Genomic DNA, 27,394 nt, shown 5'->3' with positions numbered 1-27,394 from the left:
TACCTCCCTCCCTCCATCCTGTCTCCATCCCTTCCCGCCTCTCTGGTCTTTTGGAAAGTGGTGAGAGTATGCATCCAGTGGGATCAAAAGTCCCTTTGGCTCAAGGAACTTCAGGAAAGAATCACTAAATGGAATTAATGACGGGGGCCGAAGGAGAGACCCGACCAGGGCGGTGGGGACCAGTCAGGGAAAACCTCCTCGAGGAGGTGAAGCATCAGCCCCGTCCCAAAGGAGCCTCAGGTTCCTACACATGGCCCGTCGCATCCGTCCAGTTGTGGAGGCAGGGAGGTAGCCCCGGCCGGTTGCCCGTGTGTCAGATTGAGTGGGGGTCCCGGGAAGAGGCCCGAGTGCGGAGTCCCAGCTGTGGTCGGGAGCCCCGCAGAGCGGCCGAGCAGATGGTTTCCTGTGAGCCATAGCTAGAGAGGCTTGGAGGGGTCGTCTCCAGGTGGGAAGTCTCTCCCTCCCTTCCTCCATCCCTCCCTCTTTCCCCTCCCGCAGCTGGAGATGAAGCAGAGGTCCCTGTCGAGCCAGGGCCTTGAGGAGGAGGAGAAGCCGGGCGCGGAGGTGGGCGAGGTGAACCCCAAGAGTCTCGGTGAGCCCCCCATCCTCCCTGGTCATGAAGAGGGAGAACGACGGAGGCCGAGGTGGGAGTGGGAAGGGAGAACGGTTGAGGTTCGGCACTGAGACCCAGGGCTCAGGCAGAGGGACGGATTGTAGCCCACTGGTCTCCAAATAGGCCCACGTGGGGCTTTGGGGTTCTCTTCCTTCCCTTCATTTCCCCTCTCCCCCATAGACTGTGAGCCCACTGTTGGGTAGGGACTGTCTCTATATTTTGCCAATTTGTACTTTCCAAGCGCTTAGTACAGTGCTCTGCACACAGTAAGTGCTCAATAAATATGATTGAGGATGATGATACTCCCTTAGAAGCAGCGTGGCATACTGAATAGAGCACGGGCCTGGGGGAGTCAGAAGAGTTGGCTGCTGTGTGACCTTGGGCAAGTCACGTCACTTCTCTCTCCCTCAGTTACTTCATCTGTAAAATGGGGATTGAGACTGTGAGCCCCACGAGCCCTAACTTGCTTGTATCCACCCCAGCATTTAGTCCGGTGCCTGGCACATAGTAAGCACTGAAGACATACCATAATTATTATTTTTAACATCATTATTATTATTACTTTCACACACATACTTTTCCCTCACACAGGCTCACATTCGCTCGCATACATTCACGCACACACGGAATTGGCAGCAGTAGCAGAAGCAACCACTGTTCCCCCTCCCCAGTGGCTTCACTCCCAGCGGTGACCCGGACCCTGGGGGGTGCCACCGACGGTGACACTGGTGGCCGTGGTCACTTTAGGCTTTTCTGGCTCCTGTCCCCGCTGTAGCTACACCCACCTCCCCTACCCCGCGTCCTGTTGTCCCCAGTCGGTCAGCGGGCTCATGCCAGTTCCTCCGGCCGCCTTGGGGACTCCCGGGCCAGCCGGAAAATCTGTGCTCTGCCCTACCCCGGCTCGAGAGAGGACTGGGGGCGGGGAAGCGGTCCGGGCCTCACTGAACCAGAAACATCCTCATCCTTCCACCCCACTCTTCCCTGTTCTTCCCGTTCAGCGAAACAGTGCATTCAGAAGAGCCTGTTGCTACTCAGATTTGCCCCCCCGGGCCCCAAGATGGAAGACGCAGCCGACGACACGTCAGAAGTGCCGGAGGAGCAGGGCCGCCCCCCGCCCCCAACCCAGCGTCCGTGGCCCGGCCCCGTGGTCGAAGAGCATTTCCGAGCCTCGGAGGGCCCCGGGGAGCCGAGCCGGCCGCCGGACCCCACGGCCCAGAAGCCGGGCGGGAACCTCTCGCCCGTCCCGGCGCCTGCCAGCGCCCCGCCAGAGGACGCGCCACCCTCGCCACCCTCCACGCCCACCCGCCGGGCCCAGATGGGCCGGGGCCGGCTCAGGCTGCTGTCCTTCAGGTCGCTGGAGGAGCCCAAGCCGGCGCCCACGGTGAAGGAGAAGTATCCCATCCTCAAGAGCATTCTGGATTTTGTGAAGGACCAGTCCCTGTCCCACGAGAGGTGAGCGCCCCTCCCAAGCCTTTCCAATTGGCCACGCCCTTCCCACTCCCATTCCCGAGTTGGGGAGGGTACGTGGCCCAGGGCCCGATTCGGAGAGAGCCAATCTCGGGGGCAGACGGAGACCTCCCTCGTCGAAATGACTAATTTGGGAAAAGAACCCTCGTTTCAACTGAGTCGGGGATCTCGGCTCGGCAGGCTGTGGCCCCAAAGCTTTCTGGGGGCCGGGCCCTGGGACGGTGGCCGGCCCCCGGGGCGGGCACGGTCACTCAGGCTCAGAGACGGGGACGATGCAGGGAGGAAGCTCATCCCCTTTTCCCAGGTGAGGGATCAGAGGCCCAGAGAGGTCCAGGGGTTTGCCTGAGGTCAACAGCGCTTCCTTTGCTTGTCCTACGAGCCCCTGCTGTCTCCCTTAGTGTATTTGGCTTTCCTGAGCCTTGGTAAAACTGCCTGCCATCCGTCCACCTCCAAATCCCAGAAATTGGGCACGATCTCTTCTTAGGGGAAATCCTGGTCCCTCGGGGGGCTCCAAACCGCACCTGTGGTACTGTGGTGGGCATCTCTGAGTCTGGGGCGGGGGTTCCTCGAGGAGGGAAGGAGGCCCCCCCAGGCTGTGCCCCAGCTGCAGACCCTCGTCCTTCTTAACAGTGGTAGCTGGAAGGGTATCTGCTGAGCACCAACACTGTGCCAGGCGCTAGACTAGGGGCTGTGCAGAGCCCACCAGGAGCACCAGACAATCTCAAAAATGAGTTCATCGGTTCCTCCAGAGGCACCCACCCTGCGGGGATGAGGGGGCCTCTGGACCCCAGCCTCGGCTGCCAGGCCCAGACCGGACCGGGGAGTTCCCGAGTGGGACCCGGGAAACCTCCCCACGGTGACCTTCCGAGCCAGCCCTCTCAGTCCTCACCCCCGCTGAAGCCCCATCACTGATTCTGTCGTCAGTGTAGATTGAGCGCCCACTGTGTGCAGAGCACTGTGCTCAGCGCCGTCACAGAGGAAGTAGAGCCAGTGTGCCAGGATGAGCCATCTGCACGAGACGAATTTTCTCAGCTCCGGGGATGGGCAGGGGCAGGGAGCGGGGCCGTGGCAGGGTTGGGGCTGGGCGAGGGGGCTCTAAGGCGGCGGTTGCTCACCGCGACCCTTCTGTGCTCTTGCCAAGTGTTTTGCAGGTCCTGAGTCTGAGGAGGGCCCAGGCCCTGGGGGTCCGGGACGTGCTGCAGACCGTCCGGCTCTGCCTGGCGCAGCTGGCTCAGCCGCACTGCTTCCACCCACCCTGCGTGCTCTTCCTGCTGGAGCTGCTCGCCTGCCAGAAGGACTTCACCGGGTACGTGGCACCGCCCGCACCCCGCTAACCGCGGGGGTCTGCCACACCATACTGCCTTGGGTGGCCCTCTCGGGATGCTCATCAGTGGTCCTTGTGGGCCTCCCCGTCCCGGGGGAACACCTCCCATCGGGGCCCCGCCGATCCGCCCCATGCCCGGCGGCAGCAGTGACAGCCGTCCCAAGAGAGGCCCACTGGGCACCGGGCATTGCCAGCCGAGGGCTCGGGTAAGCCACATTCCTGGCCCTTAAGAAGCCTCCACTCTGATGGGGGAATCGGACGTCGAAATTGTGAATGCACAAGTGCTGCGAATGGCTGGAAAGAAACACATCCATCAGCGCAGCTCAGGAGTTACAGGGGATGGGTTTTCCCCCGCGCCCTCTCCCTTCTGGTCACCCTTGCCCTTGGATTTGTACCCCTTATTCACCCCACCCGCAGCCTGACAGCACTTAGGCCCTTATCCCTCATTTATTTTCATGTCTGTCTCCCACGCTGGACTGTAAGCTCCTTGTGGGCAGGAACATGTCTGCCAACTCTGTTTTATTGTACGCTCCCAAGCTCTTAGTATGTGCTCTGCACACAGTAAGCACTCACAGAGGCTCCATGCCCTGATGAAGAAACCGCAGGCCTGCTGGATTCTAATCCCAGCTCCGCCATTGCCCGCTCTGTGACCTTGGGTGAGTGACTTCACTTCTCTGTGCCTCAGTTACCTCGTCTTCACAAGGGAGATTGAATCCCTGCTCTCCCACCTACTTAGACTGCGAGTCCCATGTGGGACCTGATGATCTTGTTTCAACGAATCCAGCGCTTAACATAGTAAGCACTTAACAAATACCATTATTATGGTGATATTTAATTATCATTATTATAATTATAAATATGATTGATTAATTGTGACGCGCATGGCCAGCCTGCTATGAAGTAACGATGGTATTTGTTAAGGGCTTACTATAATAATAATAATGTCGGTATTTGTTAAGCGCTTACTATGTGCCAAGCACTGTCCTAAGCACTAGGGGGGTAATCAGGTTGTCCCACATGGTGCTCACAGTCTTAATCCCCATTTTACAGATGGGGTAACTGAGGCGCAGAGAAGTTAAGTGACTTGCCCAAAGTCACACAGCCCAGACTGAATGCCCTGAGGCGGGGGCCTGGGATGGACGGTCGTTCTCTGTTCCAGCTACTTCGGACACCTGGAAGGCTGTGGTGCCGAGCTGCTCCAAGAAATCCGGGACTCCTTCTACCAGCTGGTTCTGTTTCTGGTCAACGCGGTCAAGGGCTTCAGCAGCCTGAACGACAGGTGCGGAGCCTCACCGACGGGGACGGGCCGCGGGTGGTTTCCGGAGCGGGAGCCGGGGAAGCCTAGGCCGGGGCCCCGGGGGCTTTCGGGAGCAGGGAGGGACCGGCATCTGTAGCCGCTCATCCCGATTCTCAGCCGCTCCTTTGGAATCCGGCTCCATCCGGCGGGGAGCAGACGGCCACCCCACAGTCGGGGGGACTCCCCCCGGAGCCAGGCAACCACCCTGAATCTTGCCCTCTCCACCGCGGAGCGACTCCCCCCACGATCCGCGACGGAGCAACTGACTCGGCCCTGGGTCTCTTCTTGAGCACCCGCTGGGGCTGCCAACCGGTGCTCCAACTCCTCTTCTCCCGGCCATCCAGGTCGCTGCTCCCTGCCTTGTCCTGTGTCCAGACGTCCTTGCTTCACCTCCTGGATATGGGCTGGGAGCCGGGCGACCTGGAGTTCTTCGTCGCCATCCGGCTCCCCAGTCTCCTCCTGACCATGGCCCAGGAGAACATCAGTGTCCACGACAGCGGGATCTGGTGAGCCGAGCCCCACTGCCTCAGAGTGGGAAATGGAGGGAGAGGGAGAAAGAAAGAGGGGAGAAGAGAGAGAGAGAGATGAGAGGGAGGGGAGAAAGGGGAGAGAGAGGGAGGGAAGAGAAACACCAACATGAGAACACACCCAAATAATAATAATAATAATAATGGCATTTATTAAGCGCTTACTATGTGCAAAGCACTCTTCCAAGGCTGCAGGGTGGGAGATTCCCATTCCCAATAATAATATTAATGGTATTTGTTAAGCACTTATTAAGCATCAAGAACCATTCCATGCGCTAGCGTAGATGCAAGTTCATCAGATCACATGTGGTGCCCGTCCCCCGGGGGGCTCATAACCTAAGTAGGGAGAGCAGCTATTGAATCCCCATTTTCTAGTTGAGGAAACTGAGGCACAGAGAAGTTAAGTGAGTTGCCCAAGGTCACATAGCGGGAAAATAACAGGCTGGTCCGGGTCCTAGTGCCAGTTGTGCCCTGGCCTCCTGCCTCTGGGTGCCCTCGGCTAAGTCATCTAACTTCCTCAGTTTCTTCACCTGTGAAATGGGGAGAAGGTCGCCGTGTGGGGCAGGGACTGTGTCCCATCTGATGAGGGAGGGAGCATCATCATCAATCGTATTTATTGAGTGCCTACTATGTGCAGAGCACTGTACTAAGCGCTTGGGAAGTACAAATTGGCAATATATAGAGACAGTCCCTACCCTACAGTGGAACAGTCCGGAGTCCAACTGCAGGGTCCTCAGAGATGTCCAGGGGGACACCAGGATCCTGGTGCCAGTGGAACAAGCACTTTAAGAAACATTTATTAGGGTGTTTTCTCTGCAAGCTTTTTTTTTGTCATCATCATTTTCCCCATTAAAAAAAAAAATTTTAATGATATTTTTAAGTGCTTATTATGTGCCAGGCACTGGTCTAAGCACTAGGGTAGATACACGACATTCATGTTGGACACAGTCCCTGTCCCAAATGGGGCTCGCAATCTTAATCTCCATTTTATAGATGACGTAATTGAAGCACAGAGAAGTGAAGTGGCTTGCCCAAGGTCACGCAGCAGACAAGTGGTGGAGCCGGGATCAGATCCAGGTCCTTCTGATTCCCGGGCCTATGCTGTGTCCACTAGGCCATGCTGCTTCTCATAGCAGTGTGGCTCAGCGGAAAGAGCATGGGCTTTGGAGTCAGAGGTCCTGGGTTCAAGTCCCGGCTCCGCCAGTTGTCAGCTGTGTGACTTTGGGCAAGTCACTTCACTTGTCTGTGCGTCAGTTACCTCGTCTGTAAAATGGGGATTAAGATTGGGAGCCCCACGTGGGACGACCTGATCATCTTGTATCCCCACAGCGCCTAGAACAGTGCTTTGCACATAGTAAGCGCTTAACAAATACCATCATTATTATTATTATGTTGTTGTTCTTGAAATGGGGGAGGTTTCTGGGGACTCTTTCCTTCTAGCCACCATCTCCATGGCAGCCAGTAGGCCGGGTGCTCGGAGCACCGGTTGAGGTAGTGGAAGTAAGAAAGATTTGGGGGCATCTTCAGGGCTCCAGGCGGTGGCCTGAGCACTCAAGAAGGTTCTTAAAAAGCATGAGACACATTCCCTGCCCACCAGGGGCTTCCCCTCTTAACGGCGGGGAGAAATTGCTCGTGAGGACGAGGTGGTCCCTGTCTCTGAGGCCACCGAATCCCGCGATCTTTCAGGCAAAGATCTGGGGACGGGGCGGGGCTCCGGAGTTGATTCCAGGGATCCCCAGGCCTGGAGCGGGGAGGAGCCGCACCCCGGGGCCGGGCCGACCTCGGGGCCCTCTCCAGCTCTGAGCCGCGGGCCGCCCGGGATTCGGTCTCCCCCAGCCAGTGGAGCGAGGAAGACGAGATCGCCGACTACGAGCAGAACCGCGAGTGGATGGACGGGTGTCAGGACGGGATGTTCGAGGCCTGGTACGAGAAGATCTCCCAAGCCGACCCGGAGAAGCAGAGGAGGGTGAGAGCCCCGGGCTGCCACGGTGGGTGAGCGGGCGCGGGGATGCCCGTGCCCTCGTCCCACCGAATGGCTTCCCTTCCCGGAGCGCGGTGCGGGGGTCAGGAGGGGGACGACGGGGACCGGCCGCCTGATCTGGACCCCCACCCCTGGCAGATGCACATGTTCATCGCCCGCTACTGCAACCTGCTCAAAGTGGACATTTCCTGCGACGGCTGCGATGAGATCGCCCCGTGGCATCGCTACCGCTGCCTGCAGTGCAACGACATGGACCTGTGCAAGACGTGCTTCCTAGGTAACGACGGAGGGTCACCCCGCCGTGGGCACTTGCTTCTCGGCCCCCGGGGGCTTTGGGGCGAGACCCCCTTAGGGGCCGGGGCAGGAGAGGAATGGTCAGAGAGGCCCCTTTGGAGTAGCCTGGGGAGGGGTCTCCTCCTCTGGGATTTCCACACTTCTAAGGCTCCTCCCAGGGGTGTCCGGTTCAATTTTTTCTCTCTCGATCATATGACACTGACCTCCTCGGGGACAGGGGCAGGGTCCATTCATTTATTCAGTCTTATTTATTGGTCACCTACTGTGTGCAGAGCACTGTACTAAGTGCTTAGGAGAGTACGGTACAACAATAAGCAGACACATTCCCAGCCTACAACGAGCTTACAGTCTAGAGAGGGAGACAGACGTGAACAGAAATAAACGATTGATGTGGACATGAGTGCTATGGGACTTGGCAGGGTGGGGGTGAGATGAATAAAGGGAGCAAGGCTGGGTGACGCAGAGGGAGTGAGACAAGAGGAGAGGAGGGCTTGATCAGGAAAGGCCTCTTGGAGATGTGCCTTCAATAAGTGTTTGCAGGCGGGGAGAGTCATTGTCAGATTTGAGGTGGAAGGGCATTCCAGGCCACTGGCGTGACAGGGTTCCCCAGGGAACCCTGCGCGATGCAGGGCATATCAGCCTATGCTGAAAAATGCATTCAAGTGAAGTTGCGGTGAAAACCATGGGCCGTCATCACTGTCGTCATCATCATCTTCTTCCTGGGCTTACTGGGCCCCAGCTGCGTGTAGAGCACTGGTGGGCCTGGGCACTGGAATGCCCACACTGGCAGTCGAGTTAATGACCCTTTCCCTGGAGGAATTTCCATTTTCCATGGGCATGAGTGATAGAGCCAGTTCCGCAGTCCCAATTGGGTCCCCGCAAGCCCAGCGGATGGACTCAGTCGTGGTCCTTCGTGAGCGGGAACTTTGGGTGGGGTGGCGAACGGCAGCTCTTGCCCCGGGCCGGCGGAGGGGATGCCTGTGGTCCAGTGCCTCCCTCATAAGGGCCCGGTACTCAGAGTCCACTCCCCCAGGAGGGACCCTTAAGGCTCTTTCCAGCGGCCACAGCACTGGCCCAGGGCCCGCCTGGGCGGAGGGCAGCCCAGGGGCCCAGAGCTGGCAGAAGCGGGCGAAGCGGACGAGAAGAGGCGGCAGCAGGGTTGGGGGCTGTCACTCAGGGCATTCTGGTCTGGCCGTCCGCAGGTGGAGTGAAGCCTGAGGGCCACGAGGATGACCACGAGATGGTGAACATGGAATACGCCTGTGACCAATGCCGGGGGGTCATCGTAGGCCGCCGGGTCAACTGTACCGTGTGCGACGACTTTGACCTCTGCTATGGCTGCTATTCTGCCAAGAGATATTCTGACAGGTACCATCATCATCATCATCATCATCAATCGTATTTATTGAGCGCTTACTATGTGCAGAGCACTGTACTAAGCGCTTGGGAAGTACAAATTGGCAACACATAGAGACAGTCCCTACCCAACAGTGGGCTCACAGTCTAAAAGGGGGAGACAGAGAACAAAACCAAACATACCAACAAAATAAAATAAATAGGATAGATGTGTACAAGTAAAATAAATAAATAGAGTAATAAATATGTACAACCATATATACATATATACAGGTGCTGTGGGGAAGGGAAGGAGGTAAGATGGGGGGATGGAGAGGGGGACGAGGGGGAGAGGAAGGAAGGGGCTCAGTCTGGGAAGGCCTCCTGGAGGAGGTGAGCTCTCAGCAGGACCTTGATTACCATCCTCCCCGGCTCCTCGGGGTCCGTCTGCCAGGGGTCACGGGGGGGCCGGTGTCGGGATGGGGGCCTGGGTGGCGGTGGCATCAAGTCGGGGTCTCAGGCGGAGGGAAACTGGCGATCCCCTTCCCCTAGTGACAGTAGTATAATTCCAAAAGCTCAGGGGGGCCTCAGGGAGCGTTCCACAGAGCCGCGTGGGAGACGATGGGCCCTACGAACCCGGGGTGGGAGTGACAGGAGAGCTCCGAGACCTGGAAGCCGTGGTGGACTCCCCCTTTTAGACTGCAAGCCCACTGTTGGGTAGGGACCGTCTCTATATTTTGCCAACTTGGACTTCCCAAGCGCTTAGTACAGTGCTCTGCACACAGTAAGCACTCAGTAAATACAATTGATTGGACCAGAAGCCAAATGTGGCCTCAGAGTGGTACCATTATTAAAAGCAGCCTGGTGGCCCCACGGTGGGTCCCAGAGAGTCCAGCAGCCACAAGGAGGCAAGGCCCCCTTAGAGAAGCAGCGTGGCTCGATGGAAAGAGCACAGGCTTGGGAGTCAGAGGTCATGAGTTCGAATCCCGGATCTGCCACAGGTCTGCTGTGTGACTTTGGGCAAGTCGCCTCACTTCTCTGTGCCTCAGTTACCTCATCTGGAAAATGGGGATTAAGTCCGTGAGCCCCACGTGGGACAGCTTGATTACCCTGTATCTACCCCAGCGCTTAGAACAGTGCTTTGTACATAGTAAGCACTTAATAAATGCCATTATTATTATTATTATCATTATGAGTTCAAATTCAGCGCTTAGAACAGTGCTGTGCACGTAGTAAGCACTTAATAAATGCCATTAAAAAAAAATCCCAGCTCTGTCGGTTGTCAGCTGTGGCTTTGGGCAAGTCACCTCACTTCTCTGTGCCTTAGTTACCTCATCTGGAAAATGGGGATTCAGTCCGTGAGCCTCACGTGGGACAGCTTGATTACCCTGTATCTACCCCAGCGCTTCGAACAGTGCTTTGCACATAGTAAGTGCTTAATAAATGCCATTATTATTATTATTATGAGTTCAAATTCAGCGCTTAGAACAGTGCTCTGCACATAGCGCTTAATAAATGCTATTAAAAAAAAAATCCCAGCTCTGCCAGTTGTCAGCTGTGTGACTTTGGGCAAGTCACCTCACTTCTCTGTGCCTCAGTTACCTCATCTTGAAAATGGGGATTAAGTCCGTGAGCCCCACATGGGACAGCTTGATTACCCTGTATCTACCCCAGCGCTTAGAACAGTGCTCTGCACATAGTAAGCGCTTAATAAATGCCATTATTGTTATTATTATCATTATGAGTTCAAATTCAGCGCTTAGAACAGTGCTCTGCACATAGTAAGTGCTTAATAAATGCCATTAAAAAAAAAAATCCCAGCTCTGCCAGTTGTCAGCTGTGTGACTTTGGGCGAGTCACTTAACTTCTCTGTGCCTCAGTTACCTCATCTGTAAAATGGGGTTGAAGACTGTGAGCCCCACGTGGAACAATCTGATCACCTTACATCCTCCCCAGTGCTTAGAACAGTGCTTTCCACTTAGTAAGCGCTTAACAAATGCCCTCATTATTATTATTATTATTGTTGGGTAAGGACCGTCTCTATATGTTGCCAACCTGTACTTCCCAAGTGCTTATTACCGTGCTCTGCACACAGTAAACGCTCAATAAATACGATTGAATGAATGAATTATTAGTAAGGTCGACCCATACTGGCCAGGGCCTTAGTGAGAGGCCTGGCCTTTTCATCGATCGTATTTATTAAGCGCTTACTATGTGCAGAGCACTGTGCTAAGCGCTTGGGAAGTACAAATTGGCAACATATAGAGACAGTCCCTACCCAACAGTGGGCTCACAGTCTAAAGGCCTTTTGTCAGAGTCCTAGGAGCTGGCCCCCCCGCACCTGGTAAAGCACCGCGAGAGGGTGTATGCAAGTGGTAGGTTAGGATGGAGAGCGGGAAAATGATCCAAGAGTGGAACATACGTCCTTGGAGGCAAGGGAGGAAGGCAAATGGACATGATGGAAGCAGGGGGCTGGACCACGTTCGCTTCCGAGCCCTCCGCCGGGACCCCAGTGCGCTCTCTGCCCCCTCCCTTCCCCTCCTCCGGCAGCCACCTGCCCAGCCACAACGTGACCGTGCTGCCGATGGTCACCGTGCGGATCAGCGACCGGCAGGGACTCATCCAGCCCTACGTCCACAACTACTCCTGGCTGCTGTTCGCCGCGCTCGCCCTGTACAGCGCCGACTTGGCCGGCCCCCAGGACGGCGCCGGCGAGAGGCTCGACCCGCGGTTGGCCCGCCAGGCCGCCGTGCTGCGGTGCCAGTGCGTTCAGCTCATCGGTGACTGCCTGCTCAAGGCCCAGCACGGCAAAGGTGAGCGGGCGTCCCCAACCTCCAAGGACGACTGACTGGCCGGGACCAGGCGGGGCAGATTCATTCATTCAGTCGTATTTAATGAGCGCTTACCGTGTGCAGAGCACTGCACGAAGCGCTTGGGAAGTACAAGTCAGCAACATATAGAGACAGTCCCTACCCAACAGTGGGCTCACAGTCTAGAAGGGGGAGACAGACAACAAAACAAAGCATATAAACCAAATAAAATAAATAGAATAAGTATGTACAAGTTAAATAGAGTAATAAATATGTACAAACATATACATATCTACAATCAATCAATCAATCAATCAATCGTATTTATTGAGCGCTTACTATGTGCAGAGCACTGTACTAAGCGCTTGGGAAGTACAAATTGGCAACACATAGAGACAGTCCCTACCCAGCAGTGGGCTCACAGTCTAAAAGGGGGAGACAGAGAACAGAACCAAACATTCCAACAAAATAAAATAGATAGGATAGAAATGTACAAGTAAAATAAATAAATAAATAAATAGAGTAATAAATATGTACAACCATATATACATATATACAGGTGCTGTGGGGAAGGGAAGGAGGTAAGATGGGGGGATGGAGAGGGGGATGAGGGGGAGAGGAAGGAAGGGGCTCAGTGTGGGAAGGCCTCCTGGAGGAGGTGAGCTCTCAGTAGGGCTTTGAAGGGAGGAAGAGAGCTAGCTTGGTGGATGTGCAGAGGGAGGGCATTCCGGGCCACGGGAGGACGTGGGCCGGGGGTCGACGGTGGGATGGGCAAGAACGAGGCCCGGTGAGGAGATTATCGGCAGAGGAGCGGAGGGTGCGGGCTGGGCTGGAGAAGGAGGGAAGGGAGGTGAGGGAGGAGGGGGCCAGGGGATGGACAGCCTTGAAGCCAAGGGTGAGGAGTTTTTGCCTGATGCGTAGGTTGATTGGTAGCCACTGGGGATTTTTGAGGAGGGGAGTAACATGCCCAGAGCGTTTCTGCACAAAGACGATCCGGGCAGCCGCGGGAAGTATGGATTGAAGTGGGGAGAGACAGGAGGATGGGAGATCAGAGAGGAGGCTGATGCAGTAATCCAGTCGGGATAGGATGAGAGACTGAACGAGTAGGATAGCGGTTCAGATGGAGAGGAAAGGGCGGATCTTGGCGATGTTGCGGAGATTGGCACCAGGGCCGCAGCACGTGCCCCAGTTTGGGGGATGGCACCCAGGCGGGCCCTGCTATCCATGCCACTGCTACCCCTCTCCCTGATTTCACCTCTGCCCCTCCCATTTCTGTGGCAAGAGCATCTGGGGGCTGGGGTGGCGGGGACTAGGATGGCTGAGTGCCGGGAGAGTTCAGGTACTGGTCTTAGTAAGTCAGTGGCATTTATTGAGCGCTTACTGCATGCCAAGCATTGTACTAAACACTTGGGAAAATACAGCATAACACTATAATAGCCACGTTCGCTGTGCACGACCAGCTTACAGTCTAGAGGGGAACCGAGTCAGGATTTTTTTAACAAAATTGTAAGTCAGTCCAGGCGTCCAAGAAAAGGAAAGGGCAATGTTGCTGAAATGCAAAACCATCCGGTCCCAATTGGGAGGTCTGGGCTAATCAGTTTGGAATTGGTCCCTAAGAAGTACTCTGCCGAAAGACCAGGATTGTCAGAGCATCATCTTTACCAGGATTGTTTGGGGGCCCTGCTGTGTGCCCAGTGGTGGACTGGTCACCTGTTGTGTGCAGAGGTGCTGGACTGGGCTCCTCTTATTTCACAGTGGGCACACAGTACCATCCTCTGCACCTGGTAGAAACTCGGTCACTAGAGATGATGACTGTGCTAGTTGGCAAAACTGTGGTTGGTAGAAGCACAGGCCTCTGGGACAAAGAGGATTGGGTCCCCACGGCTTCTGACTCACCCACTGGTGAAACTCTGATAGGGTCAGGATGAACGCGGGCATATCTTAAAACGCTGACCCTGCCCAGGTGACAAGGAGAAGCAGCGTGGCCTAGTGCAGAGAGCGAGGGGCTGGAAGTCAGAGGGCCTGGGTTCTAATTCCAGCTCTGCTGTTCGTCTGCTGTGTGACCTTGGTCCTCTGACTCCGAATCCCGTACTCTTTCCACTAAGCCACACTGCTTCTGTGACTCTCATCCCCTTACTCCCAGACCAAGGCTCTTCCCACTCGGCGGCACCGCTTGTCACGTCGTTTATCCTCTCTGTGAGCATCTCTCCGTCCCCTCACAGCGAGCAGGCGGCGGGCCCTTGTTCCGGGTTTCGGACTCTGAAGAGACCTCTTTCCTCCCCACTCTCCCCTCGCTAGGTTTTAAAGCGCTAGCTCTCCTGTGCCCGTTGCCAGAGAATGAAGGCGTTCCCGGCAGCACCTCCACCGAAAGCAGCTCCGGCACTCCGGGGGAGCCCCCGAAGGAGAAGGCGGCGGCGGCCCAGGCCCCTGGCAGTGGCACAGATCTGTCCGGCCCTTGGCGGGTAAGTGGCGTTTCTCTCTCTAGCCTGGAGCGTTGGGTCACCCCGATCTGTGAGCAGGCCCAATTTTTTTTTTTAAATCAATTTTCTTATGGTATATGTGAAGTTCTTATTGCGTGCTAATTGTGGTATTTCTTAAGCACCTATGTACCAAGCGCTGGGGTGGATACCAGCAAACCGGGTTGGACACAGTTCACTAGACACTGAACTCAGCAGTTGGGTAGCCAGACCCAGGATAATCAGGTTGGACACAGTCCTGCCTAGGGCTCACAGTGTTAATCCCCATTTTACAGATGAGATAACTGAGGCATAGAGAAGTGAAATTATTTTTGCCCAAGGTCACACAACAGACAAGTGGCGGAACTGGGCTTAGAGCCGGGGCCCTCTGACTCCCCGTCCCTACTCTGAATTAGTCCAGGGTGGAGTGGGATGGGGGGCGGGGGGCAGACGAGAAGAGGGAGGAGAGTAAGGGAGAGGACGGGGGGAGAGGACTGAATGGCCGAAGGAGAGAGGAGAGGCAAGGCCGGAGAAGGGAGCAGGCCGCTGCCGCTGACCCAAGGCCTCAGAGGCACGAACAGATCACCGTGACCACCGCTGTCCCTCTGGGCCGGGCCACCAAATGGAAGCGGGGATGGCCCCAGTGATCCCAGTATGTCCGACCACCCTGGCTCAACTGGCCAACCTGGGACCGGGTCTGCGGAAGGCCTCTGTGCTGCTGCTGCTACTGCTGGAGGAGAGGAGGAGGCAGCCACTGGATGGCTTACCCCTTCCCCTCTTTCTCTTCCCCACAGTCGGCACCGAGCCCCCTCCTCTGTTTGCTCCTGCCTGAGGCCTTTGGCGTGGTGGGGTGCGGGCACGGCCTCTCACCCCTTGGGCTTCAGGAGGAAGATTCAAGGGCAGAGGGTGGACATTTACCCCTTCTTGGCCTGCTAGAGTGGCCGGTTGCAGGGTGATTGTGCCCAGCCCTCTCGTCGCTAATACTCTGCTCTCTCCCTCCTCACCCCCTCCATGTGTTTATGCGTGTCAGGGAAAAAGGGACGTGGGAGAAGGAGCAGAGCCTTGTTTGGAGAACGGGCTCCTGGAGAGCCCCGGCGCGGGCAGTGGCCCCAGAGACCAGGAGGACCCCACACGGCCTGCTCCAGGGGTGGCGACTCAAAACTCCAGCCCATCGTCCGACGACAGCGTGTCCTCGGGGCTTCTGGGTGAGATCGCTTTCCCTCCCATCATTGCCACCCCAGGGGTTCAAACCCCACCCCCAAGGTGGGAGCCCTTCCCTCCCCGTGGCGGGGTCTGTGCCCGGCACCATCCGAGGAAGCGAGGCCGGGATGACCTAGAGCTTCTCCAGACTCTTCAGGGCCGTCTCGGCTCCGTCGTCGAGTCTGCGAGTCCCCGCGGGAACCGGGTCTCCTGTCTCCACACAGACGTGGAGAGTTCCAGCGATTCGAGCCCGGGACCAGTGGAGGCGAAGCCCGTCATCCCGACCCCGGAGCAGGTGTTCGCCGACTGCTCCCAGAAGAGGATTTTGGGATTGCTGGCCGCCATGCTGCCCCCGCTGAAACCGGTAAGGACTGAAGCGGGAGCCTAAAGGGACAATTTGAGACATCTCCCGGTGGACGTGGCCAACCAAGAGGCGAGGAGTTGTCGGGGGTGGCAGTGTTCAGAGATCGCCCCTCTGGCCTGAGGCTTTTGTGGTTGAGCCCAAAGCTTCGGGGTTCTCTCCCCCGAGCTCAAGGATGGACTCAGAAGCGGAAAGATTCAATCTGTCACCGGTCAAGCAGCCAGCGGGACATCTGTGGAGCACAGAGCACTATACTGGATGCCGGGGAGGGGATGGGAGCCATAGGGGGAGGCCCACGGGGATCTTCCGGGAGGGCTAGCGTGGGAGCCGGGAGGTGCGGGTGGTTTGCCCACGGTGGGGCTGGGCGATGCAGCGCTGCTCCAGCTGGGTAGGGCAAAGGATGAGCGAGAGAGCTAGCCTCTTGCAATCAATCAGTGCTATTTGTTGTTTGTGCAGAACTCTGTGCTAAGCGCTTGGGAGAGTACACTATGACAGTATAACAGAGCCGGTTGGTAGACACGTCCCCAACCCACAACGAGCTCGGGAAGCCCTGGGCACGAGGTGGTTGTTGTAGCGACTGTTCTAGACTGTGAGCCCACTGTTGGGTAGGGACCGTCTCTATATGTTGCCAACTTGTACTTCCCAAGCGCTTAGTACAGTGCTCTGCACACAGTAAGCGCTCAGTAAATACGATTGAATGAATGAACGAACGACCCGAGTCGGGGAGGTGGGATTCGTGGAGGAGACGTGGGATCCCCTGAGCAGCTCTTCCGGATACCCGGGGAGCGCTGGATCCAGCTGGGCCCACCCCGGCCCTGCCTGGCTCTCTGGCCGGACTCTCCCAGGCCCGGGCTCGCCCCACTAGGCCGTGCTGCTTCCCTGCTGCTGCATTGTCCAGTGCTGGGGTCCTTTCACGCTGTGGATTGGTTTGGACGTCCACTGAACAGAGTGAACCTTACTGGACGCCACATCCTAGATCCTGACCAGTAGACGTAGCGGTTGGGGTGGGAAAAGGTGGTAGAAGCAACAAGTGAGCATCCATTTGGTGTGTTGCACTGTACAAAGCGCCTGACCACTTCAGTCAGAATCGTGAGGTGCAGGAAGCAGAACTGAAAGCTCGGGCTGGGAGTCAAGAGACCGGGGCTCTAGCCCCAGCTCTCCCCCGGCCTGCTGGGAATCCCCGAGCGAGTCACTCACCCTGTCTGGGCCTCTGTTTTCTCATCTGTCAAACGGGGAGAGGGTTGATTGTGAGCCCCGGATGGGCCAGGCATGTGTCCGGTCTCCTACCCCAGAATCTACCCCCGCACGTGGAGCCCGATAGGCGCTTCTTGGGTGCCGTGGCCTCATGGGTCAGTCAACAGCCGCGCCGCTCTCGTCTCCCGCCCCCTGTGCTCCTTCCCACAGGGCGACACCATGGCCCCGATGAACCTGGAGCAGACGCTACCGCTGATGTTCCAGGTGGTCATCTCCAATGCCGGCCACCTGAACGAAGCCTACCACCTGACCCTGGGCCTCCTGGGGCGGCTCATTGTCCGCCTCCCGCCGGCGGCCGTGGACGCCGCCGTCGCCCAGGTGCTGTCGGCCCAGCATGGCCTGTTCCCGGCTGGAGTCGGCCCCGCGGTGCCCGCCGGCTGGAAGACCACCCACCTCCTGTTCAGCCTCGGAGCCGTGTGCTTGGACAGGTATCCGACCGGACCCCGCCGGCCGGCCCGGCCCCAGGACACCTGGCCCCTCAGACTGACCGGAGGAGAATCGGTGGCCGGCCGGGGTCAGAGCGGTACCTGGGGAGGGGGGTGGATCCCTTCTCCCATCCCCCGGTGGGCCCTCTGTTGGGTCTCCTTCCGGAGTCCAGTGTGGAAGCGCGGGGCCGTGGATTGTTCTCGGGAGTCAGTACCGGCTAGCCCTCCGGAAATTGCTCTGGGGACCGTGATTGGTTCCCTGGGCACCGAGCCGTTGACGGTGCTTTTCCTTATCCCAATCCACCCAGCCCCGGTACCATCGATTCCCGGGAAATCGACCTCCTCCTACTCCCTGGGTCCCTCTCAGATAGCCCAGCCCACCATCACCCGTGCACATCTGGCCGTCTCCGCCAGAAGGGCATCACCCACACCCACCCTCCCAACTCTGCTGAGACATCGTAACCCACCCCGGAGCCCTGGTGGGACCAGTTGTAACTCTAAGGTTTAATCCAGGACCCACCCCAAGGACGGGTGCTGTTGGTGCATTGGGAGGTTGGGTTTGTCCCCTCCTGTTAAACAGAAGTGTCTGTCTTCTCTGCTTCGGTCTCTGTCCCCGTCTCCATGTCGGTTCCCAGTCGCGTGGGCCTGGACTGGGCGTGCACCATGGCAGACATCCTCCGAGCCCTGGACGCCGCGCCCCAGTGGCACGACGTGATTGCCGCGTTCGGCGACCACTGCGTCAAGCAGCTGCCTTTCCAGCTGAAGCACACCAACATCTTCACCCTGCTGGTCCTCGTCGGCTTTCCCGAGGTCAGTCGCTTGGCCGGGGCCCCGTCCGCCCACGCGCTCGCTGGACGTGCCCCGGCTTGCATGGAGGGGGCAGCTGGAATCGTTGAGAGCTGATGAAGAGAGCAGCGTTTCCGGAGAGGGCTTGGGGCAGTTTGGGGTTAGAGCCACAGCTTCAGGAAAAGTTAGGGATATAACCGGACGTGTTGGCGGGTCTGTGCCGCGTCACTGGGGGAGAGTCAGGGAGGAGAGGGGAGAGTTGGGGGTGTGGGATGGTCTGTCTCTTAACCACGAGGGCCGATGTCCAGGTTCCTCCCAGCGTCCGGGTGCCCCTGTCGGAGACAGAGCCCTGGGCTTAATGGCTTCTTACCCTGCCATGGTGGTGTTTAGGCCCTGATGGAAGGATACTGGGCCCTTCATTTCTCTTTAACAAAGCTAAACCCAAAGATGGTAGAGAGGTGGATCGTGGGGCGACGTTGGGAGCATCTGGTCCCCCAAATCCACAAGTGCCCTCTCAGCCGGAGGCAGGCGGCCACGTGGAGCATCCGAATCCAGGCCGCCGCTGTCAGCCCCGGGACCCCAGTCGCTCACCGGGGTGGCTTCCCGCCTTGGCCGGCCAGTGGGAAAGTGGAGCGGCCCAGGGGAGCCCCGGGAATCCAGCCGACCCCTCCTCGCTCTCCCTTCTGGTTTTGTCCCCTAAGCCCCCCTCCCCGCTCCTAGTAGTTCCTCTGTCTCCCCCGGCTTTCCCGGAGCTGGGCAGGGCTGGGTCACCAGGCAACTCCGGCAGGGTCTGTGCTGCGGTCCGGGCGGCCGGCTCCTCACGGTCCCGGTGGACGTCCCGTCCCCAGGTGCTGTGCACGGGGACACGCTCAGTCTACCTGGACCACGCCAACGAGCCACACGACGTCATCGTCCTGAAGCACTTCACCGACAGGAACCGCGCCGTCGTCGTGGACATCAAAACGCGCAAGAGGAAGACAGGTTTGCAGCCTCGCGGCTCGGGCCGTTCTCCGGGCCCTCCCCCCAACTCCATCCCCAACCTCCGCCCGATTCCGCCCAGAAGACCCAAAAGCGCCTTCCCGGCGGCCCGGGGACTGACGGGGCGAGGACACGGGAGATCTCCGGAGCGCTTGGTGACTCCCAAACTCCTCTCTGAGCAGGGAATGGGTCATGTATTGAGTGCCCAGCCTCCGTCCTGGACGCCTGGCCCAGGCCGGGGTCACGAATCTGCCTGTGAGCCCCATGGGGGACAGAGACTGTGTCCAACCCAGTGGTCTTGTATCTAATAATGATGGCATTTATTAAGCGCTTCCTATGTGCAAAGCACTGTTCTAAGCACTGGGGAGGTTACAAGGTGATCAGGTTGTCCCAGGTGGGGCTCACAGTCTCAGTCCCCATTTTACAGATGAGGTAACTGAGATGCTACCTCAATGCTTAGCCCAGCCCTGCGCTTGTCACACCGTAAGCACTTGACAAGCACCAAGATTATCATCATGATTATTATTCATTCATTCAATCGTATTGATTGAGCACTTAATGTGTGCAGAGCACTGTACTAAGCACTTGGGAAGTCCAAGTCGGCGCTTAGTACAGTGCTCTGCACACAGTAAGCGCTCAATAAATATGATTGATTGATTGATTTACATAGAGACGGTCCCTACCCAACACCGGGCTCACAGTCTAGAAGGGGGGAGACAGACAACAAAACGAAACACGTAGACAGGTGTCAGAATCGTCAGAACAAATAGAAGCAGTGTTAGTAGTACTACTAGTAGTATTACCAGTAGTGGTAATAATACTAACAGTAGTAGTTGTGATGCCAATTTGTACTTCCCAAGCGCTTAGTACAGTGCTCTGCACATAGTAAGCGCTCAATAAATACGATTGATTGATTGATTGATAGTAGTATTTGTAGGAAGAAGAGAGACCACCAGCAGGAGCCCAGAACATCCTGCAGAAAAGGACTAAGCTTGGCTCTCCCCCAACCCGTTGTCATTCCCCCCCCGGCAGTGAAGGACTACCAGCTGGTCCAACAGAGCGGCCGCGAGGGCCACGGCGACCCCGGGGGGCGGGCCCTGTGCCCCCAGCTGGAGCGGCACCTCCAGCACTTGGCATTCATCACCACCCACCTCCTGCAGACCGGTCTGGACCCCGGCTTCGCCGAGGCGGTGGAGGCCACGTGGGTCTTGTCTCTCGCTCTCAAGGGGCTGTATAAAACCCTGCAGGTATCCTGGAGGCCCCGGGGCCCGGCCCGGGGCGACTCTGGTGGGGGTGGGCCCTGTCCAGGGCACGGCAGGCGAGCAGTCGTGGTGGGGGTGAGCGCTGAACTGGGCTCTAGGGAGAACGCTGTAGAGTCGGCAGACCCGATCTCTGCCCTCGAGGAACTCACCGTCCCGTGAGGGTTTCCACCTGGTTTCTGGCTTTTGACCTCGCCGGCTGGTGACACCCCAGCCTGGAGCTAAGAAACACGGGTCCTGTGGGCACCTTACCCCCACCTTCGAGGGGGGCCACTCCTGGGGACTGGGCAGGGAAGAGGGGTCCTGGGAAATCTCTCCTGCAGTCACACCGGTCATTTGGGCTCGCGTCGAACCGCCAGTCACGGTCTGCCGAGCCCCTGCTGTGGGTCCCCAGGTGATCACAGAAAAAGCGGGGTCCAGGCCTTCGAGGAGCTTCCCCTCAGAGGGACCTCCCCGCCCCTGGGAGAGCCGGGATTCTGCATCCGTAGCCCTTCAGAGGGGCCTGGGGTCCCTGACCCCTTGACTGATAGGCCATCTTGGGCAAATGTGGCCTCAGGGCCCCCGGCGGGTGGGTGGAGGGGCGGGGCTGAGGCCCTCCCGGTCGGTCAATTACAGAGCCATGGCTTCGAGGAGAGCCAGGCCGCCTTCATCCAGTCCGGCCTGCTGAAGCTTTTGGTGAAGAAATGCAGCAAGGGAACCGGCTTCAGTAAAACGTGGCTGCTGCGGGACTTGGAGGTGAGGGCCCAGGGGCTCCGGCGGGATGGCGCGACCCCATCAAGCCTCCCTTCCTGGGATTTATTGAGCGATCCTTGTGTGCAGAGTACTGGACTCAGCGCTTGGGAGAGGATGGTGCGGCTGAGTTGGGAGGCAGGGACCCTGTGGTTTAGGCAGGGGCGGGCCGGGACTGCACCTCCACAGGAGCAGGGATGAGGTGGAACAGGTGCCACCTCCGAAAGTGCCATACTGTGGCCAGGGGCTTCCCACCCACAAGATGACCGCATTCCCCCCACACACACACCCGTGGCGGGCCGACGACGTCTGGTTCCTCTCTCCCAGATCCTGGCCATCACCCTGTACTCCTCCAAGAAGGAGATGGGCAGCGTGGCCCAGCGCGGCGACCTCGCTCTCGACGAGCGGGACGCGGGCCCCGAGGCGGAGTCGGCCGCCGCCAGCCCCGTCGGCCATGGCAAGCCGGACCCCCTCGAGGGTCTGGACGAAGCCGCCAAAATCTGCCTCCTGGTGCGTTGGGTCCGACTTTACCCACGTGGCCTCCCGTCCCCTCACCCTGGTGCTTTTCCCGTCTGGATCCGTTGTGGCCAGCGAGGTTCTGGAGAGGTCACGGGCCTGCTGGGAGGGTGCGGGGCCGGGCCGCGTGCCAAAACCCGGCTCTGCCCCGGGCAGGGCGGAACTCTTCCACCTGCCTGTCCCGGGCTTGGGGGAGGCCCCGTGGTGAGGTGTTTTGGGGCAGAACACGGGCACCCCAGGGAGCAGAGCCATCCACCCGCCACCATCTCGAGCCCCGGCCTCTCTCCCGCCTCGGGCTGCAGATGACTCAGGACGCGCTGAACGCGCCGCTGCATGTTCTCCGCACCGTGTACGAGCTGCAGATGAGCAGGACGGATTCGTCGTTCCCTGAGGCGCGGAAGCGGTGAGGCGGGGACGGGGGCGGTCCGGCCGGGGCCGGGTGCAGGGGCCGGGGTCCCGGGGACGTGCAGCCCAAGCCCTCGCCCTCCTCAAGGTTCGACAGCGACGGCATTCCCACCGAGGAGCAGCTCCGCTCTCTGGCGCAGACGTGGCGGCCCAGCCCGTGCCCGCGCCCCGAGGAGCAGAGTTCCAAAGCGCTGGACACGGACATGATCATCCTGCCGTGTCTGGTAGGTCGCTGCCGGCCCCCGACCGCACCCCGTGGAGGGTGCCCGCCTCCCGCCCCGCTGACTGTGGGGCTCCCCTGTTTCCAGGCCGAACCCGGGCCCTGCGACAAGGCCGCGGCGGAGCTGGCTCCGGCCACCCAGAAGCTGATCACCAACACCGAGGGAGACCTGCAGCTGGCCTACGCCAAGCAGCGGCGCAGCAAGAGCTCAGCGCTCCTGCACAAGGAGCTGGACTCCAGGTGCAAGCGGCCCGCGCGGCCCTACCTCTACCGCGTCAACGAGGCCACGGCCGTCCTCTACGCCCGCCACGTGCTGGCCTTGCTGCTCGCCGACTGGCCCGACCGCGTGCCGCTCGGCGAGGAGACCCTGGACCTCAGCGGCGCCGCTCACATGACCTACATCCTGGACACGCTCATGCAGCTGGAGGAGAAGCAGCTGTGGGAGAAGGTCAGCCCCCTCCCGTCAATCAGTCAATCAATCAGTCGTATTTATTGAGCGCTTACTATGTGCAGAGCACTGTACTAAGCGCTTGGGAAGTACAAATTGGCATCACATAGAGACAGTCCCTACCCAACAGTGGGCTCACAGTCTAAAAGGGGGAGACAGAGAACAGAACCAAACATACCAACAAAATAAAATAAGTAGGATAGAAATGTACAAGTAAAATAAATAAATAAATAAATAGAGTAATAAATATGTACAACCATATATACATATATACAGGTGCTGTGGGGAAGGGAAGGAGGTAAGACGGGGGATGGAGAGGGGGACGAGGGGGAGAGGAAAGAAGGGGCTCGCCCGTCCCCTCCGTCCCACAGGGCTGGGCCGCTCGGTTGAGTCATCGTCCCCAGCCACCCGTCCCTGCCGACCTGTCGCATTGCGGGTGGCTTGCCCTGAGCCATCCGCGTGCGTTCTCTCACCCGGAGGGGATCCAAGATCTCAAAGGAATGTTAGCGGGGAGAGACATCAAGTTCCCAGAGGGCTGTTGTGGCCCGTGGCCACAGCCAAGGCATTGTATTGGGCCCTGGCGTGTCTAAAGCAGCAAGATCGGGCCTGTCATCCCTTCCGGTCCTCTCCCCAGTCCACCTGGGCCAGGACTCTGTGTCTAACAGGACACGGGATGCCACGGGGAGGGTCCGTGGGCTGATTGCCCTCCTGGATATCCTCCTTCCCGTCTGTGGACGGACTACCGAGCCCTCTGACTCTCCCGTCTCCATCCCTGACTTCCTCAATGACCCAGCACGGACCATCCAACCCCCCTGACTCTCTCCTCTCCATCCTTGACTCCCTCAGTGATGCAGCATAGATCATCCACCCTCCTCCTGACTCTCCCCCCCGGCACCTAGCATTGCTGCTCGTCCAGGGATCTGCCCTAGGCCCTCTGGACCTGGACCTGCTGGCGTTCCTGGCCGCAGTAGCCCCTCTGGGAATGGATTCCCCAGGCCCACCGCCCACCGCAGGGGAGACTTGATTCCGTATTTGTTTTGGGTTCCCCTTATCCCACAAAGGCTCACCCCCAACCCCGGGCAGACACCGCATTGCCGTTGGGTCTCCCCAGATCCTGCGGAAGGTCCTGCGCATCTGCGACACGAGTATGCTGGGAACCATGGCCCTGACAGCGTGCCAGTTCATGGAGGAGCCCGGCATGGCCGTCCAAGTGCGCGAGTCCAAACACCCCTACAACAACAACACCAACTTCGAGGTGTGACCCGGGGGCGGGACGGGAGATGTGGCAGGAAGACGGCCGGAGATGGGCGGGAGGAGGGAGGGCCGGCGTGGGGACACGGGACCGGGTGTCGGGTGAGCCTGGGAGGGAGGGACGGAGGAAGGCTCAGTCTGCCTTCTCCGGCCAAGAGGAGTCAGCGGGGGGTGAACAGGGATGGGAGCTCAAAGCCCAGACACGGAAGTGTCCATGGCAGCCAGGGCCCTTTCCTGGATTCCTCCGTCACTGTGCCCCGCATCAACACCACAGCCCATCCAGTCTAGGACTGTTGTTGCTGACTAGTATCGGGACACTAGGAGGAACCGAGTGTACTAGTCGCCCTCCTGGCCGCCTCCCATCGTGGTTAGGTTGGGACCATCCATCACCCCTGGCTCCCCTCTCCATCCCTGGCTCTCTCCAGTGACCCAGCATGGACCATCCCATGCCCCTGATTCTCCCCTCTCCATCCCAACTTGTACTTCCCAAGTGCTTAGTACAGTGCTCTGCATACAGTAAGTGCTCAATAAATATGAATGAATGAATCCCTGGCTCTCTCCAGCGACCCAGCATGGATCATCCATTACCCTTGATTTTCCCCCAGTGGCCCACCACGGATCACCCAACCCCCCTGATTCTCCCCTCTCCTTTCCCGACTCTCCTCCCGTAATCCATCAAGTGAGACTTTCTATCATCACTAAAAATCTACCTTCTACTAAGGAGGCTGCCTGGTCTCCGTTGGGAGGACTGGGGTGACTCTCCCCATCTCCGCTGCCAGGGTTGGGGTGAATGTGCCCGTCCGCGGGGGGGTCGAGGTGCCCGTGCCCCGTCTCCGTCGGGAGGGTTGCGGGGGCGACCGTGCCCAGGCTCCGTTGGGAGGGTCGGGGTGAATGTGCCCGTTCCCCTCACAGGACAAAGTCCACATTCCCGGGGCGATCTACCTCTCCATTAAATTTGACTCTCAGTGCAACACGGAGGAGGGCTGCGACGAGCTGGCCATGGCCAGCAGCAGCGACTTCCAGCAGGACCGGCACAACTTCAGCGGCTCACTGCAGAAGTGGACGGACTTCGAGCTTCCAGGTAGCGTGGCCCCTCCGGGAAGCGGAGGTGGGTGAGACCCTCACGGCGGGGGCCGCGGCCGGCCTGGGGTTGGGAGGATGAGGGGCCGCAGCTCCCCCCGGCCCCGGCCCAGCGGCGCGTCTCTCTCCCCTTGCTGCCAGGAGACACGTTGTACTACAGATTCACTTCCGACATAAGCAACACCGAGTGGGGCTACAAATTCACCGTGACCGCCGGGCACCTGGGGAGATTTCAGACGGGTAAGAAGCCACCCCGTCCCCCATCGTTCCCTGCCCACGGGTCCCTCCCACTCTGCGTTGAACAAAAACTATATCCTTCTTAGTCTTACTTTTGTTAGTTTAACAAAAACTACAGTCGTTCTTCGTCTTACTAGGCTCTTGGAAAGTTCAGAATAGCAAAGTGACCCGTTCCCTACCCACAAGGAGCTTCCACTTTCCCCCGGGGAGACAGATATAGCAGAGAGAGAGGATGGCTGTCCCTCCCACTCTGCGCTTAACAGAAACTACAATCGCTCTTAGTCTTACTAGGCTCTTGGAAAGTTCAGAATAGGAAAGTGACCCATTCCCTGCCCACAAGGAGCTTCCACTGTCCCCCAAGGAGACAGATATAGCAGAGAGAGAGGACGGCCGTCCCTCCCACTCTTCAATTAACAGACACTACAATTGTTCTTAGTCTTACTAGGCTCTTGGAAAGTTCGGAATAGCAAAGCGACCCGTTCCCTTCCCACAACGAGCTTCCACTCTCCCCCGGGGAGACAGATAGAGCAGAGAGAGAGGACGACCGTCCCTCCCACTCTGCGCTTAACAGAAACTACAATCGTTCTTAGTATTACTAGGCTCTTGGAAAGTTCGGAATAGCAAAGCAACCCATTCCCTGCCCACAAGGAGCTTCCACTCTCCCCCGGGGAGACAGATATAGCAGAGAGAGAGGACGGTTGGCCCTCCCACTCTGCACTTAACAGAAACTACAATCGTTCTTAGTATTGGTTCTTGGAAAGTTCAGAATAGCAAAGTGACCCGTTCCCTGCCCACAAGGGGCTTCCACTCTCCCCCGGGGAGACAGATATAGTAGAGAGAGAGGATGGCTGTCCCTCCCACTCTGCGCTTAACAGAAACTACAATTGTTCTTAGTATTACTAGGCTGTTGGAAAGTTCGGAATAGCAAAGCGACCCGTTCCCTGCCCACACGGAGCTTCCACTCTCCCCCGGGGAGACAGATATAGCAGAGAGAGAGGACGGCTGGCCCTCCCACTCTGCACTTAACAGAAACTACAATCGTTCTTAGTCTTACCAGGCTCTTGGAAAGTTGGGAATAGCAAAGTGACCCGTTCCCTGCCCACAAGGAGCTTCCACTGTCCCCCGGGGCGGCAGATATAGTAGAGAGAGAAGACGGCTGTCCCTCCCACTCTGTGCTTAACAGAAACTACAATCGTTCTTAGTATTACTTGGTTCTTGGAAAGTTGGGAATAGCAAAGTGACCCGTTCCCTGCCCACAAGGAGCTTCCACTTTCCCCCAGGGAGACATATATAGCAGAGAGAGAGGACGGCCGTCCCTCCCACTCTTTGCTTAACAGAAACTACAATTGTTCCTACTATTACTTGGTTCTTGGAAAGTTGGGAATAGCAAAGCGACCCGTTCCCTGCCCGCAAGGAGTTTCCCCCGGGGAGATAGATATAGTAGAGAGAGAGGATGGCAGGTGGGCCTGGGGTAGAACGTGCTCATTTCAGCCCCGGTTGAAGTGCGGTGGCGGGGGTGGGTGTTGTTTTTCCAGGTTTTGAGATTCTGAAGCAGATGCTGTCCGAAGAAAGGGTGACCCCCCACCTCCCGCTGGCCAAAGTCTGGGAGTGGCAAGTGGGCGTGGCCTGCCGCCAAACCGGCCACCAGCGGCTGAAAGCCGTGCACCTCCTGCTCAGGATCGTGCAGTGCAGCACCGGGAGGTGAGGGCCGGGCGCCGCCCCCGTGGGTCAGCGGGTTTAGAATGACGGCCACCGGCTCGCGGCCGTCGGCTCGAGGGCCGAGAGCCTGTGGGCCCCTGGGAGCGCCGGGGTCGCCCATGGGTACCAACGGGAGTCTTTCCCCGGTGGTGATTTCTGGGGGCGGGGGGGGACCGAGCCTCATGAGTAGCCGCACAGGGCGTTCGGCTGGGGCTTTCTCCCTCGAGAGGAAAAGACCCGTCTCCACCGTCAGAACACACTGAGCGGTTCATTCGGGAACCTCGGGGAGCGTGCTGACTGATGGCCGGTGTCATCGAGAAGCAGTGTGGCTCCGCGGAAAAGAGCCCGGGCTTTGGAGTCAGGGGTCATGGGTTCAAATCCCGGCTCCCCCAATTGTCAGCTGTGTGACTTCGGGCGAGTCACTTCACTTCTCTGGGCCTCAG

General features: G+C 58.3%; 1 protein-coding gene across 1 annotated transcript in view; it reads left to right on the top strand.

Annotated features, from left to right (window-relative positions):
* Positions 1 to 27,394, top strand: part of ZZEF1 (zinc finger ZZ-type and EF-hand domain containing 1) — a 77,028-nt gene that overhangs the window by 45,440 nt on the left and 4,194 nt on the right. The window contains exons 30-54 of the mRNA XM_038758856.1: positions 499 to 592; positions 1,612 to 2,065; positions 3,222 to 3,386; positions 4,564 to 4,683; positions 5,046 to 5,207; positions 7,065 to 7,194; positions 7,348 to 7,486; positions 8,706 to 8,871; positions 11,389 to 11,651; positions 13,947 to 14,119; positions 15,135 to 15,309; positions 15,529 to 15,668; positions 17,070 to 17,347; positions 17,980 to 18,154; positions 18,979 to 19,111; positions 20,141 to 20,355; positions 20,983 to 21,102; positions 21,424 to 21,606; positions 21,915 to 22,015; positions 22,106 to 22,241; positions 22,326 to 22,685; positions 23,797 to 23,940; positions 24,849 to 25,017; positions 25,158 to 25,256; positions 26,789 to 26,954. Coding sequence (XP_038614784.1) covers positions 499 to 592; positions 1,612 to 2,065; positions 3,222 to 3,386; positions 4,564 to 4,683; positions 5,046 to 5,207; positions 7,065 to 7,194; positions 7,348 to 7,486; positions 8,706 to 8,871; positions 11,389 to 11,651; positions 13,947 to 14,119; positions 15,135 to 15,309; positions 15,529 to 15,668; positions 17,070 to 17,347; positions 17,980 to 18,154; positions 18,979 to 19,111; positions 20,141 to 20,355; positions 20,983 to 21,102; positions 21,424 to 21,606; positions 21,915 to 22,015; positions 22,106 to 22,241; positions 22,326 to 22,685; positions 23,797 to 23,940; positions 24,849 to 25,017; positions 25,158 to 25,256; positions 26,789 to 26,954 — 4,460 coding nt within the window. The remainder of the gene's footprint in view (positions 1 to 498; positions 593 to 1,611; positions 2,066 to 3,221; positions 3,387 to 4,563; positions 4,684 to 5,045; positions 5,208 to 7,064; positions 7,195 to 7,347; positions 7,487 to 8,705; positions 8,872 to 11,388; positions 11,652 to 13,946; positions 14,120 to 15,134; positions 15,310 to 15,528; positions 15,669 to 17,069; positions 17,348 to 17,979; positions 18,155 to 18,978; positions 19,112 to 20,140; positions 20,356 to 20,982; positions 21,103 to 21,423; positions 21,607 to 21,914; positions 22,016 to 22,105; positions 22,242 to 22,325; positions 22,686 to 23,796; positions 23,941 to 24,848; positions 25,018 to 25,157; positions 25,257 to 26,788; positions 26,955 to 27,394) is intronic.

The sequence above is a fragment of the Tachyglossus aculeatus genome, chromosome 17 (assembly GCF_015852505.1).
Source record: "Tachyglossus aculeatus isolate mTacAcu1 chromosome 17, mTacAcu1.pri, whole genome shotgun sequence".
Classification (NCBI taxonomy): domain Eukaryota; kingdom Metazoa; phylum Chordata; class Mammalia; order Monotremata; family Tachyglossidae; genus Tachyglossus; species Tachyglossus aculeatus.
Note: the sequence above shows the minus strand (reverse complement) of the source record. Positions and strands in the feature narration are given on the sequence as shown.